Source organism: Lacerta agilis, chromosome 8 (assembly GCF_009819535.1).
Source record: "Lacerta agilis isolate rLacAgi1 chromosome 8, rLacAgi1.pri, whole genome shotgun sequence".
Taxonomy (NCBI): domain Eukaryota; kingdom Metazoa; phylum Chordata; class Lepidosauria; order Squamata; family Lacertidae; genus Lacerta; species Lacerta agilis.
The window spans coordinates 38,833,870-38,849,708 of record NC_046319.1 but is presented as its reverse complement, the minus strand read 5'-3'; the positions used below and the strand labels follow the sequence as shown (position 1 = coordinate 38,849,708).

At 41.7% G+C, this 15,839-nt stretch overlaps 1 protein-coding gene across 1 annotated transcript in view; it reads right to left on the bottom strand.

The window, feature by feature from the left end:
• The window catches only part of ZCCHC14 (zinc finger CCHC-type containing 14), a 36,408-nt gene extending 22,351 nt beyond the window's left edge, over positions 1-14,057 (bottom strand). Inside the window, exons 1-2 of the mRNA XM_033157029.1 lie at positions 13,396-14,057; positions 8,847-8,970 (exon numbers count right to left, since the gene is read on the bottom strand). Coding sequence (XP_033012920.1) covers positions 8,847-8,970; positions 13,396-13,959 — 688 coding nt within the window. The 5' untranslated portion in view covers positions 13,960-14,057. The remainder of the gene's footprint in view (positions 1-8,846; positions 8,971-13,395) is intronic.
• Between the last annotated feature and the right edge of the window lie 1,782 nt (positions 14,058-15,839).

Genomic DNA, 15,839 nt, shown 5'->3' with positions numbered 1-15,839 from the left:
TGTTACTCTGCTATATAAAGAAACTTGCTAGTGCGAGTTAGGAAGGATATTAATAATCAATATATCCTCTCCTGCCACCCTCAATATTCCCACATAAATAAATTCCAGCAAGGCAAAAGTACTTGAGAAGAGCACTGAAAAGGGCAGTGAAGCCCCGTGTTTGGGGAAGTGTCTTGAGGGTTGGAAAGACCTGGAGGGCCATATTTTACCTCTAGACCTGAGATTTCCTGCTCCTGTTTTATGCAATAGCAGTATTCATAGGGACAAACATATGGAATGCTTATTTATTGGTTGTGTCCCTTTTAAATTGCAGTGCTAATCTTTTTTATGTTCCTGGTTGGTTCTGCAAATGGGTTTCTTTTAGTTTCAGACGGTGAATAACTCTCATGTGTCTCCAAAAACAGGATCTAAATTAAAAGAAAAACTTGTGCTCATATCCTTTCATTCTTAAAAAAAATCAAAACAAAGTATGAATTCAATGGCCAGAGGAGTAGTGAAGTCAGCATTTTAGTTAACCACAAAGTCCATCTTAATAAGTATTCCAGAAGTTTATTAGTATATTAAGGGTTATGAGAAAAAAATAACTGCTATTTAAAAGGGGAATGACTCATCTCGGGAACAGGAAACAAAAAACCAGATGAATATTATTTCTGCACAAAACAGCTGAATACAACACAGTACAGTCTGATGCTGGAAGCAAAAAGATATTAAGTTTCCTAAAGCTCCCTGGATAACAGTGCTGTATCTTGTATTAACAATAAAACAGTACTGAGTCTGCCCACTTTCTAGGAGGCTTAAAAAAAAGAAAATGAACAAACTTGTGAAAAACAAACAGTGTTGTATGTCTGTTCCTGGAGCCAAGAATATATTGTTGATCATCACACTACTCTTTCAAATTCTTACCTCCTATTCACTGCACACCTAATCTATGAAGTGTGTGCAGAAAGACAAAGGTGGAATAAAAAAATGTCAAAGTATCTCCCAGCGCCACACTTCATATCAGTCTAAGCAAATGTCCTGAATTTTTTTGGTAATCTCAGTTCTAGGTAAAAAACAAAGATTACGGACTTCAAGGTAATACAGAAAGTACATGCATCCCTTCTGAAAAGTGCAATCATCCAAAGTTCAGAGGTCAGTTCACAACCTGCAGCTTAAATATAAACTTTCCAAATACAGTGGTACCTCTGGTTGTGGACACGATCCGTTCCGGAGTGCTGTTCACACCCTGGAAAGTCCGTAACCAGAGTGGCGCTTCTGCGCATGTGCTTCTGCGCATGTGCGAACCGTGCGCATGTGCTTCTGCGCATGTACGAACCGCGCAGAATGCTTCTGCATGTGCGGTGAAACCCGGAAGTAAACACTTCCGGGAAACGCAACATGAAGAGTTTGCAAGAAGAGGTATGACTGTATAGAAAATCTATAGTTGGTCGAAGGTAGCTTCATTTCAGGGAGAAAGGGGATGTGAATCAATATCTAGAACAATTGAGGTTGGCAATGCCAAAATGAATACCCACATTTTTACCATTTTGAATCTTGGGAACCTATCCTTGGAGCCAGCAAGCTGTAGACAGAAAAGACTTAAGCTAATTTTGCAAATGATGCTTTGGGGGGGGGGTGCCACAAAACAACATTTGGCTTCACTTTGAATAAAGCCTTTGAAGTACAACATGCAAGGTTCACTTTCCAACTGTAATAGGAGGAAACTCTCTGTATGGGAAACCTGGACTGCTCCAAACACAGGATCTCTAGAGGCATAGCCCAATGGAACGTTCAGTACACAAAATTAAAACAAGCTATTAAACAGGTTGGATGCATGTCACAGTAGATGAATATAAACCTATGTTGCAGCGACATGCAAAGTTGGTTGCCCAGTCTCAGAATGATTTCTTAAGAGCTAGTAAAGGGCAACTAGAAATTATCAATGGGTAGGAGCAGTGTGAGCCTTTTTATTTTTTTAAGAGATAAGGAATGCTGGGATGGAGGATATGACAGAGGGTTTATACAATGACAAATCGGGTGGATCAAATCAGGTAAATGAATCCAACATTCATTTTGATACACTATTTTTCTATGTAGAGGGTCTACCTACTCTGTGAACAGGGAATCATTCTGGTATGCAATCTCTCTACAGGTAATTTTGTGATACAGCCCAACAACAATTTTACCATGTGATCTACTGCTTTAATGGACAAGGCCTGATTTGTAGTATTCATGGCTAAACAATGTAACCATAACCTTTAAAAAAAGGATTGGACAAATTCAGGGTAATAAGTCTACTAATGTTAAAATTGAATTTCTGCAGTATCCTGTGAAATAAACAGCCACTTGACATAATTAATCAAATCAGGATCTGAAGCAGCTGCAGAACGTTCAAGTTTTCAGGCATTAATTAATCCATGTAGGATTATACCTGGAACCTGTCAGTGGGACTACAATATAGTATCAGCAGCTGCTCTGACAGCATGCGCCTGAGAACTGTCTTGTGATAAGACACCCCAGCCAGATCAGATGGCAGTCTGAAAAAGCTCTATGCAGAGTAACATTTGTGACTAAAAAATTGCAGCCTTAATATAATTCAGACATAAAATGGTAAAGAGACTATGAAATTAAGACTGTGAATAAGAGGAAGTGATTCTCTGCATTTTGATGATTGTGTCTATTGATTTACATGGGGATTTCAGTGGACAACATAGAATTTGTAACCAGAAAATACATGTATACATACAACATAAAAATAGTGAATATTATTTTAAGATGTAAATTATTATAATACTGCATCATAATGCTATATGCCAGGGTGGGGAAACATCAGCTCGCAGGCTAATCTTGGATTGCGAAATTACCCTGTGAGACTATTTCCCCCATACCACGCCTACCTGCTGACGTCAATAGTTACATCAGCTGATATGGGGGAGGATAGGATTTAATCCTGCCTTGGCTGTCTTATCCTGTTCTCAGCAGAGCCCTCACACTTCCTTCCCAAAGCCCAGCTACTTGCTTACCCAACTTTGGGAAGGCAGTCAGAGGGCTAAGGGCAGGCGTCAAATGTTGCTGAGGGCCACCAAAAAAGGTACTGAGGGCAGTATGCGGCCCTCAGGATAAGCATTGGACCACCCTGTCTTAGAAGCTTATGCAAGTAGATACTGGTGTCACACACAATTGCAACAAAGCCCACACATGTTACTGGCCAACGTGCCCACACATGCCTACTTGTTGACAATCTACACTACAGCCTGAAAGAATCAATTGCCTCCTTCAATTTAAAAAGTAGCCTCAAGCTAACTCTTTCCCCCTACCACTAAGTAGCTATTTACAAGCCTGAACTATCAGAGGACTGTTGCCTTCCAGAAATCTAACAACCCAGTCCAGACACCTGCCTATTCTTCCTTCCCTCCTCACCCAAGTCCTTCCAAAGTACTTTAAATAGGAGTCTATGACATACTGTATTTCGAATGAAAGTAGAAAAAACAAACAACTGTAATTCATCTTCAAGCTCTTACAAAGGCTAGGTATTTCACAAAACACCTGCCCCAAGTCAAAATACAGAGAATGCAACTATTATCAATGAATGGCTTCTTGCTACCCAAGGAATAACTGCCCCATCCAATCAGTCTTTGAAGTCATATATACACCCAACCTGTTCACAAGAGTCACAGGGATACTCTCTTAAATGATCTTTGTGATTTATACCACTTTCTCTCAGCCGTGTATGTAAATGATGTAATTTCATCAGTGCTGCCCCTTCAAGTTATTGTTAAAAATAGCACAGGCATGATACACTGATGAAATGGATACACTCAATGCAGTGAGGTAATGCAATAAATCAATGGTCCTTCCTAAGAAGCACAACACAAGACGTTAGAGAGGATAGCAGCTCTGCATTTTCTACTTGGTCTTTTCTTCCTTTTTCTGCTTCCTTTTTTGCTTGATCAGCGAAAACAAAATGATGGCTATTCAAACTATAAAATAAATTTAAAAATCAATTTGGGGGGATAGTCATTCCCATACCAGTGACCACCTAAGCATCACCAAAAACAAGTCATTTTGCTGTGTGACAGTTGACCTGTATTGCTACATCTTGATTCCCATTACTTCTAAAGTTGATAAAAAAGGATGCATCATTTACCCTTTTTAAGACTTAAAATTGCCTAGACCACATACTCAATGTAGGTTAACAACATTAGAAACAGAAGAACTTTAATATGCCATAAACAATTTCCATGCTTTAAAAATATACTACTAAAATATCCCATGAAAATTACAGTACTGTACTTAAATGTGGCCATGAATTTAAAAGAGTTCAGGTTCAACATTCACTTCCATCTTAAGTTTGGAATACTGCTACATGGTAGAGCTGCATAATGGACAGAAAATCCACGTTTTACTAATTTTGCATCATTTGAAATCTTAAATGGTGAAGTATTTGGAGTTTCATCTGGTTTTCATTCTCCTTGGCTAGGGCCAGACATACTTCTTCACATCACTTTCCAAAGTTTTCCATTCATAGTAGGCCCTCACAATCAAATGGCACTGGTCCTGACCCAGCCACATGTTATGATCTCCTGTTCTATGGAGCTTTCTATTTTATCAGGTTATATTCCTCTCAGACCAAGGCCTGTATACTACAGGTGGTGTTTCATAGAAGTTTTCTCAGCATTGTTAGCCCTGATATTTTTTTCATATTTGGACCTTATACAAAAACCACTACAGTGACTATGAATTCCAAGCAGGCTGCAGGAAAACGTATAAGTACCTTCTCAATTCTTGCATGAATATTATTCTCACTTGACTTCAGTTAGATCTAAGTGCACATATTTGCACTCAAGTTGGGAGCAATCATCTCCAAATCAATTCAATACTGGCAATACTTCCCTCCACATGCAAGTGGATACATTCTGGGTAACCTCTTATTATTACTGCTGACATTTTAACCTCACTTTCTTTAAACCATTGGATGTTCAGTTTCAAATGTTTTTTAAACAAGTCTTCCAGAGAAATGTGTGTATACAAGCAACATATATTAGGAAATATATGAGCAAGAGACAGACTGAGTAATGAGTGAATAGCAATAGCAAGAAATAATGAAACTAGTGATCAACAGTATTCTTTCATCTCTTTAAAATTTAACCACTCTGTGCAGGAAAATAACCTGGGGGAGAAAAAACTTTAAGATGCAGATTGATTCTATGCTGAGGTACATCTATAACAGGGTCAGAAATCTTCTTCAGCCTGACAGCTATATTCCCTTGTTGGAAATCTTCAGAGGCCACATGCAAGTGGTGGGTGGGGTCAGAGGCAAAAGGAGGAGCAGCAGCTAATTTAAAATTTACCTTTGTAGAGAAAGACTAGTTTCTACATACACTCACACCTCTCCCCCATCCAGGCAAGGAAGAAGCATTATCAGAGTTAACAAACACATTCCACTCAGGCAAAAAACACTCAAGGAGGGCAAGAAGGCGGTCCAATGTCAGATCAATTAGGGTGTGGCCTGGGAAGAGGGAGTGTAGCCTGGGGATCCGACTCAAGGATCAGGTAGTAAAAGCTGAAGGGTATCATTTGGACCCTGGTCTGAGGTTCTCTACCCCTTCATTATAAATGCAGAACTGTCTCACACTATTTGTTTTACACCCTACTAAAGATGTTAAAAGAAAGAGAGCCCTATACACCACCTCACATAAAAACCACATGTTTCTATATTGCAATGATTGCTTGAGCTTGGAAGCTACTACATCAGGAGTAGGCAACCTAAGGCCCGTGGGCCGCATGCAGCCCAATTGCCTTCTCAATCCAGCCCGCAGAGAGTTTGGGAATCAGCATATTTTTACATGAATAGAATGTGTCCTTTTATTTAAAATGCATCTCTGGGTTATTTGTGGGGCATAGGATTTATTAATTCCCCCCCAAAAAAATTTTTTTAGTCCGGACCACCACATGGTCTGAGGGATGGTGGACTGGCCCACGGCTGAAAAAGGTTGCTGGCCCCTGTGCTACATTCTTGACATGACTGCATACCTGTTATATATGTTCCTATGTAAGTGCTCCAAAGAAGTCATATGAGGAGCCCTATGCAGTAAGGTTTTGATGTTTTCTCCATTATAAAATACTACTGTAAACGCTTATCGAATGCAGAATTCTCTTCGACATCTGGTTAAATGTACTTTATCCCACACTATGCTTTTGGAAAATATGCTGTGGTCAGGAGAACATCTGTTACAGTTCTAAACAGACATTCTGCATACATAAATACTACTTGTTGCTCTTATCATCTGCCCAAAAAGTAGAGAGAATAATCTTGTTTTGTTTTATGTTTACATTCAGGGACCTTAATTGCAGGTTCTCTAGCAACAATAAGGTAAAATGAATGTCCAATGTTTATCAGGTACTGGTCTATTGAATTCCTGTATTCATTGTTTTTAATATTGGACTAGAGCAATGTTATCACAAACCAGTACCCTGCAGATGTTGCTGGACTCCAAGTTCCATCAACCCAGACCAGCATGACTAATGGTAGAGGATGATGGGAGCTGTAGTCCCACACATCTGGGAGGCACCAGATTGGGAAACTCTGGAGTAAACTGATTAGACACAGATCATTCACTGGATTATTGTCAGGGAGGCTCTAGTTTTGTCTGTAAATGTGATCTCACAGAATGAAAAGACTGTTTTCAATTCTTTTGGAAATCAGCTCAATTTAACATGTAGACAAAAAGACAGAAGCTGAACTTCATAATGAATTAAACTTCTTGGACTTGCTTAGTATTTAGCATAGTCAAGTTTAACTCTTTTTGCTTCGAAGCATACTTTAGGAAGTTGATTGTCTATGTAGAATACTTTGGCACAAGAGAAGTTGTGCCTGACAGTACAATATTTTTCCTTCATAACAAATCATATAATGAAGAGGGTAGTATCACAAATATTCCTAGATGATATTTGCAGATTGCCAATTGAAACAGAACACTGGGAGCATTGATACCTTTCCTAGCACCAGAGCGAGTTAAAGTTTGTTTAATTAAATCTCACATTCTAAAATCCCAATGGAAGTCTGGATAACTCACTCTGGCTCTAGGAAAGGTATCAAGACTTCCACTGAGATATTAGAATGTGAGATTTTAATAAGCAACCTGTAACTCATTTTGGTGCTAGGAAAGGTAAGTTTTGCTCATTAAGATCTCACATGCTAAAATCCCAGTGCAAACAGAGAGGACCAGACCTATATAGATCCACTGATATTGGAAATGTATGCCCTTGAGGTATGAAACATACAAACTATTAAAAAAAACCACAGAACAACAATAACTCGACTTGAGGTAACAATGGAAAGCAGCTTACAATTGTTTATAAAGTGGAACTTAATTGAAGCATTGGACATTCAGTATAACAGTGCTTTGCCCTACATGCTCAAGACAGGCTGTCAATTCAGAATCTGCCATGTAGGTCTCTACTGAAGTGGGTAAATACAACCTGGCTATTAATTCCACTTGCATGAACTAGAAAAACTGAAAGCAGATTTGTACTTGATCGCAATATAAAGCAGCATGAATAATAGCATAATACCTTGTTTTGATTTTCTAAATCATTTAATACTATTATAATCTTTTAAAGACGCAAGGAGGAATGCAAGTCAGAGCAATGGAAAACACACCTGCACATCAATACAATAAAGAATAGCAACTCCTGTGGCTAACCAGAAGCTCTGGGGGCAAGCACTACTATAATTGTTGCAGTTACAGAACTGCCACAGAGAGGCGAGAGATCAAATTGTTGCACTGGAAAATAAATAGGGAATGAACAAGGCACTTTCCTTTCCTTCTGGATTACCGCTGGATTGTTCACAACTATATACCCAAACCAGGAAAAGCACGCCTAGAAAATTAAGCATTTCCTGTTTTCATCAAAACTGAACTAAACAAAGAATTTGGATTCACTGCACATTTTACTTTCAAGTAAGTATTAATAGAAATGTTATGTCTACTTATAACTAGTGTCATTTCACTGGCCAGGTTCCAAAACACAGAAAGTCAAGGAACAAAGGACAAATAACTTGGCTTCTGCTTTCCAAGTTTTTGCTGTAGAATCATCATTCTCTCTAACCCTGGCACAAGAGGGAAGTTTCAGCACACTTGGAGAAAGCCTGAAGTTTGCAGGAGTACAAATCCCATCTTAGGAAAAATCCTCAGTGAGGTTTGAGCATGCTCAGTCACCATGGAATGCTGGTGAACTACTGGGGTGGGAAGGGGAAAGAGGAAAGGAAGAACAGAAAACCAAGTGGGAGGGGAATTGGAGTATATTGGAGGGGAGATTACTAACTGGAAGTCCACACTGCAACATTTTGTTGCACATCCAACTTTTCAACACCTCAGTGCATTTTCTAAAATCGCCAGTGGTTTCAAAAGAATTGTTTTTAATCATTATACAGGAGATATGGAACACAACAGGCTTATTCAATACAGAAAAAGCATTACTGGTTATACTACACAGAATATAGATCAGAATTCCTTCCAAAGGACAATCTGCTGATGTCTAGTTGCTATTGGAGACCAAGTCCAGAAATGCAAAGAATGGAAATAATAGAAATAGTAGCATTGTAGAGTTGGAAGGGACCACAATAGTCATCTAGTCCAACCCCCTACAATGCACATGAGCATTAAATACTAATTTATTGTCAGGCATAATTTATGTGCATCAGTTTATCTATAAACTGATATTAATTCAGCACTGAACAAGAAACACCAAACACACTTTATCATCTAGAGTCAATTATTAAAATATTTTAAAGCAGAAATATATCTTTTTCTTCAAAAATAGGAGTATTATACAGAAATATCATGCAAAACCCGTAGATGCACCTTTGGAGTGTTTCCCTGAAGGCCTCTTGGGTAATGACTCCTCAATGGAATGTGCTGATGTATGTAGTGCATTTTCTAAACTGTTACCGATGTTGTTTATGGGGGTCTCAGATCTTGGAGTGACCTGGGAAGGAAGAAAACCACAAGAAACAAACTAGTCAGTTTTATTTCTCCAAGTCAGAATCTTCTAATAGCCCCATGGTTATTTATTTGAAAGCAACTTTCCTATTTACAAGTTCCTTTGTATTTATGGTATGTTATCATACCCATGATGAGGATCCAAAGGGTATTACACTATGAGGTTTCCAAATTAGGATTCAGTTCAAGGTTTGGCATTGCGCATGAACCAAAACAATGTGAACAACCTGAAGACTCTTGTTTGTTGAAGCCTAGCTTGCATCAGTTTGTTACTACTGTTTATCCTAGTTGCAAAAGGGTACCTAACTTCCTCAAGATTTCATTTTTTGGATGTAAGTCTGACTCTCATTTCACAACCAACACAAGTTCACCTAATACGATGAGTCACTTTCATAAAATACACATATGAACAAAAGGCCCCAATCATTTCCAAATGCAGCACTTAAGACTACCAATGTTATTGTAGCTGGGGCTTAATACAACTGTAACTTTTTCCTCTAATGCAACATATGGTTGATATTCCTCAGAAGGAAGAAATGCAGTAGAACAATTGTTTACAAAATCAGCTGTGTTTTCTAAGGCCATTCCCTTTCTTAAAGTTACAGAATGCAACTGTTGGAACATAAACCATTATATACACTGCCTTACTATTCATTGTCCTCCCAACTTCTAGACACAACAGGACATTTGCACACAACTCACACTGGAGCCAGCTAGTCCATGCTAGGACCCCTAGCTTGCCTACTCACCTATTTCTGAAATGTGACCCCAGCAGGATCCCAATAAGTTATTGCTCCTCATCCAGTTACACTTGCTTCCAGTATTAATGGTCTCCTAATATCCTCCACCTGCTTTCTAAACAGCACCATACTCGGTCCTTCTCTATGTCTTTCATCATCTCTGAGACACAGAACCATGTGCACCAAAGCAGCACTTACCCACTCAGCATTACTGTCATAAAAAGGTGTTGAAGACCAGTATTTGTTATTTCTAAAGTACCCCCCTCTAGTAGTGTTAGCCTAAATATAATTGTTTTAAGCAATCCAGACATCAACTCTGTATAAAAACTGTTATCCACTACAACTGTAAACTGAAGGCAAGAAATAGCATTCATCGCAGAACTGGCTATCCATTAGTATCCTGATAAACAACAGGAACTTTGGTTGTTTTTTACAAGAAAAGTGGGTAAAGATAAACTTTGCTCTCAAGGAAGCAAACAACTGGATGAATGCAGGCAACAAATAAAGTCAAGACTAATAGCACAATCCTAACTTTGTTTACTAAGAAGTAAGCACTACTGAATTCAATGGGGCTTACTACCAAGTAGGTGGGGTTACATTTGCAGCCTAAGAATATCTTATTGTTGGGTTGGGTTTCAAGGAGAATGTACAACAAAGTATCATCAAGTAAAAGAAGCTAACAAGCAAAGAGAGTGGTACCCCAAATATCTCTTTTACAAATGTTGCTTCTGTTAAACCTCTACTTGCTGGAGAGAAGGTACACATGAGGGCATATTTTCTATAGCAGCAGCCAGCCTGTACAACATTCTTCCCCAGATGACCTTTCTAGCTCTTCTTGTGTTAAGTTTTTGTCACCCGTTTTCTTGCCATATTTTCTTTTTAAAATGGATCAGTCCCAAACTCTTACCTATGATTAGGAGATCAGCATCAAGCTCCTTCCTTCCCTCCTTCTCCTGTGCAAATCCCACCTTTCATGCTTTGTTTTAAACATGACGTAGCATTATGCCAGCCTCAATATTAACTTAGATTAATACTAACCAGGATTTAAAAATGGTCTGCAAATCCTGGTTAAAGGGTGTCAGGAATGACATTTAAAGGAAGCCATGGAAGGGGAAGTAAGTATGTGCAAGAGAAGGAGGGAACATGTCTATCCTTAGCATGCAGCATGCTCCTGACACCAGGAATATTTAGGTGGCTCCAAGGCAACATTCTAGAAAGAACTGTTTTATATCATTATACAGATAGTTCTCTTTTCCCCTTTTGACAATCTCAGGATTATTGATCGCTGTAGGGTTAAGATTGTTGTTGATATAATATTTTAATAAGTAAATTATATGTAGAATCAAAGCATTTGAATAAGCATTAAAAATGACATTCATACAAGCCTACTTTAGAGTAGCATACATTTTTCACCACTAGTTTTCCTGTTAGTGATCACTGTCAAAGTTCACAGAAAATATGAAGAAAAAGTACTCTTTACTTCAGTAGCCAATAGGGAAATTTGTTGCACAACATAATACCTTAAAAAAAGTTGGTCAGACTAAGGTTTGGATGGGAAATCTATGGCCATAGAGATGTTGTTGGACTAAAGCACCATTATATGGATATTTAATAACAAACTGTATTCAGAATAGGACAAACATTCCTTTTTAATACCTTTTTTGTGATTTTAAGATGTGTCTGAGAAGGCATTCACTGAGCCGGAAATGAGTAAGTACCAGGAATCTAAGGCACCATACAGTACTTGCTTAACATTAATTTTTATTGTCCTGTTGCATTTGTTACTATAGTATGGTATCATGTTTTTTGATACAGTCATGAGTTAAGTAAACACTGAGCAAAGATGCTATATTTTCTGATTTATACCACAAAGCCCACAGGACGCCAAAAGGAAGCTCTTTTTTGGATTCTTCACCCATGGAATTCAAGTTCAGGGATTCCCCTTTCAAAGCCCACAGCACACCTTCTGGCCACTTCCATGAGTCCCAACTATGATAGAAAATACATCTTACATGCTACTGTGTAGTGTTTCAAGCTAGGATTGTACTTTTTCTTCTCTGTGGTAAAGATTTTCATACAAATGTATTGTGGTAGTTTTCTGACACTTAAGAGTATTGGACTTTACAAGCGCATAAAGAAGCCTCACATTCTAATAGTACTTGGGATTTGTATGGGCCATTTAACAGGGACTGCCAGAGAATGTTGCCTGTTGCTTGTCTAGCTACAGATTGAATCCAATAGCTCTCTGTGTGTGTGTGTGTGTGTGTGTGTGTGGAGAGAGAGAGAGAGAGAGCGCTACATGAGCTGGTCTAAAAATGTCAGTTTATTCCAATGAATGAAGTTTTATTCTTTGAAACAAAGAATTAAAAAAAGTTTACAGTAAGGATAGGTTAGAGTTTATGTTTCTTAAATATACAGAGACGTGGAGCTATCAAAATTCACAAAACAACACATTTCACTGTTTTTATATACCAACCAACAAGCAGGTCTCTCTCTCTTAAACACACGGAAAGCAATGTTCTAGCAAAGTAAACATTAGCTATCAGATAGATGCTTCTATTCACAAACTTATCAGTCTCAGAATGGACCAGTTTGTGTCAGACCCCCTGAACCAGAAGTTTTTTCACAGTGAAAGTTCTAAAGGATAGATCCTAAAAAAAAGCTTCACTTTTAACATATGCAGTTTATTGACCTGTCAAGTTTACATTACAAAGCCACAGTAACAAAAGCAAAGCTTGCCTTCGGCCACTTCTGAAAAGTCTCAAAACTCCTTTATATTATACCACTCTATCAGCACCATACCTGGAATGTAAAACCATTCATGCCTCATCTCTCCTTACTGATGCTACATATTTTGACAAAAAAGACACATGTGAAAGTGTCAAAATAACACAGTGACAAAACCAGCACACTAATAAAGGATGCCTGCAGGAAGTAACTTTAACCTGTAGCTCCAAATTACATAGAATTCACTCAGCTATCTTAAATCATTAAATAAACAATTTCAAGCACAATTATAATCCAATTTTGGTAAGGGCTTTAATCGCTTTTACAGCTAAATGGAGACAATATGAAATTTTGAGTATCACTGGACACTTGCAATTAAAACAAATTCCAGCCCCCATTTGCTTATCAAATGCCTTTTGCTCTCAAGCCCCTTTAGCAGGAACATTTAATAACTCCATCTGAAAAAGCAAATACTTAGGTCTCTACCTCTCCAGAGTAAAACAGCAGGAATCTATTCTCTTGGTCTATCTAAAGAATGGCCAGTGCAAATCAGCTATACACTTCACAGAACGACCATTGTTTTACTTAGGACCCACATCTGAGCAGCTTCTGACCATTAGGCATGGGACTATCTTACTAGAGTTTAAAAAAGAACACCAACTATTGATGTATAGAAAGAGCATTCTAGAAGAAGAGTGTGTGAATGCACATGAGAATGGAGTTTGACGCTCTACTGATGAGAAGAAGGGAAGTGGGATAGGGAGAAAAGTGATCTTTCTGGGCCATTGGTGAAACTAGCCAACAGCCACTGTAAACCATAGCTGCAAGACACTCTTTCTCAGCTATATCCTAATAGGCAGACACCCTCCTCCCCAAAAGGAAAGAGTACTATCTCTGCCATCTCTACAGTCCCTGGAAGAGAAGTCCCTGGATGTAATACACACCTTGTGGCAACCAGGGCAAGTTCCCATGTTGCTAGCTGTGGGAGTACTGGGACTCTTGCTAGTACTGGCAATGATGTTTTGGATCTTGGTGAGCTCTTGCCTCAGCACCTGCTTTTGGTGGAAACTGAAGGCAGGATGGTTGGAGGCCATGGTGAAGAGCAGCAAAAACTCATCCCCAGTCCGACCCTCATTGAGCTGCAGTCCGTAGTTGTTGATGACAGAGTCAATATGGGTGAGGGTGCGGAAGAGGACACCAGCTGCTTCCCGGTGGGATGAGCCCAGGAGTGCAAGTGAGACCAAGAGCTTGCTGCGCACTACCTCATCCGTCAGGTTAGTGAGGCTGCCCAGATCAGCCGGGTTATTGGCCTTGATTTCGGAATCCCGCAGCGAGTGATAGTCTTTGCGGGCCAGGTCCTCTAGGCAGGCTCCCAGGAAACGTAACTCAAGTGGGATGCACAAGTCCAGCAGGCCACAAAGGAACTCCACCCGTTGAGGAGAAGGCAGCTCAGAAAACCAGCGGTACACACTCTCTCTCTGCAGTCGTGGACACCGCTTCTCTACCATGCTGCTAGCTACTGCCACCAGAGGCAGAACCCCCCAGGGCAGAGGGTGGCCAGAGACGTGTTGCACAGGAGGGGAGATTAAAAAAATAACTGCAAAGACCAGACCCAGACTTGGCTAATAGGGCCTAGCCTGAAAGAGGGCTTGTTTGTTGGTTTGTAAAAGGAGGCAGCACAGATACCAACACTGAAGACAGAGCGCCCCCACCCACCACCCAAAAAATGAAAAAGAAACTAGGACTGAGGAGCTGGTTGCTAATAAGGGTAAAAGTGCAGAGAACAAATTAATGAAGGGTGCAGGAGCTGAAAAGGGAGGGAGAGAGGGAGGCAGAGGCAGAGCTGCTACTGCAAGGCTGCAAAAGCGGATAAAACTAGAGGACCCTCAGAGATGGGGCCAAGCACGAAATCAGAGCACCCCAATGGGAGAGAGGGAGAGGAGAGAACAGTGAGGACCCCAGCAGAAGGCCTCGATCGGAGGGCTAAAGGGGGCCCTGATCAGGTGGGGGAGGGGCGAGGGTCTTCCTCAACGGGCTGATGATGGTCGAGGCTGGAGGAGGGGCGGAGGAGGAGGGCGGCGGGCGAGGGGCTGAGGTACCCCCCCGGCATGAAAAGAAGGGGTAGGGAACCGGGTGGGCCTCACGTGTTAATCTCCCCCCTCCTCAGAAACCGAGGCTAAATGGGGGGTAAGGGGGAAGGAGGGAGCTGAGGGAGGGCCTAGGCCCGTTATTTGGCGGATGAGGAGTGGAGGCCTCCTCTTGATTTCCCACCCTCCTCCTTTCCCCCTCACGGGGCGGCTCCCTCCCTCCGCCTCAGCCCGGCTCTCTCCATCCCCCTCTCCGGCTGGGCGGAGGAGAAAAGCCCGCCGCCGTCGCTGTTCACCCGCCCTCCTTTCTTCCCTTGTTTTCCCGTCAGCCGCCGCCGCCGCCTCCTCCTCCTCCCCCCGGCGGCCAATCCACCCGCTTCGCCCGGCCGCCGTGCCGTTTCCTCCCCCGCCTCTCCGGTTCCAACGGCCACTAGCACGACAAAAGAAACCCCCGCGGTAGGCAATAGGCGGAGGCACACACGGTGCTGCTGCTGCTGCTGCCGCTAGTGGTGGTGGTGCTGCTGCTGCCGCCGCCGCCTCCTTCGCCGCCGTTATGTGTGGTGAGTGTGTGTGATTCCAAAGGCGGAAGGATCCCTCTTGGGCTGGAAGTGAATCGACCAGGCCGGCTGGGAAAGGAGGAGGAGGCCGGGACTCATTCGCGCTCGCTGCCCCGCCCACTCCTCCCACTGACGCGTCGCGATTGGTCTGAGCTCCTGCACCCTTTCCTTCATCCCCCTCCTCAGCTCCGCTGCCCTCCGCCGCTTTCTCTCAGTTCTCTTCACCGCCCACCTAACGGGAACCACTCGCGGTGCCGCCGAACATCAGCGGTTGTCAATCATGTCCCCCAAAGCCCTGCCCTTCAGCGTGTGGCGATTGGGCCAGGCTCTGATGGAGGGGCGTGGCCGCACAGGGTCTGTTTCTGCGCGTGTTTGGGGCACGTGCTTGCCTTTGCCTTGGTATGGCAGGGAAGAAAGAAGAGCCTCGGCCAATAGGGGGCTGGGGCCCTGGTTGCTTAGCAACAGTGAGATGGGGCTTGGGAAAGCCTGAATCGATAGGGCGAGAGGAGGGGGAAGTTGCTCGTTGATGGGACGAGAGATGCTCTGGTTGCCCAGCAACCAAGACAGCCGCGGTGACTGGGTCAGTTGGGAAGGGGTCTTGAGGCTGTCTCGAGGAAGTGAGGACAAGAGGGAGCAAATAAAGAAGTTGGGGTCCACAATGGACCACCCTACACCTTAACATGGTGGAAAGAAAGGCTTCCACAACGTAGTCTACAAAAAGTTTGCTTGTGCCAAAAGAGATGT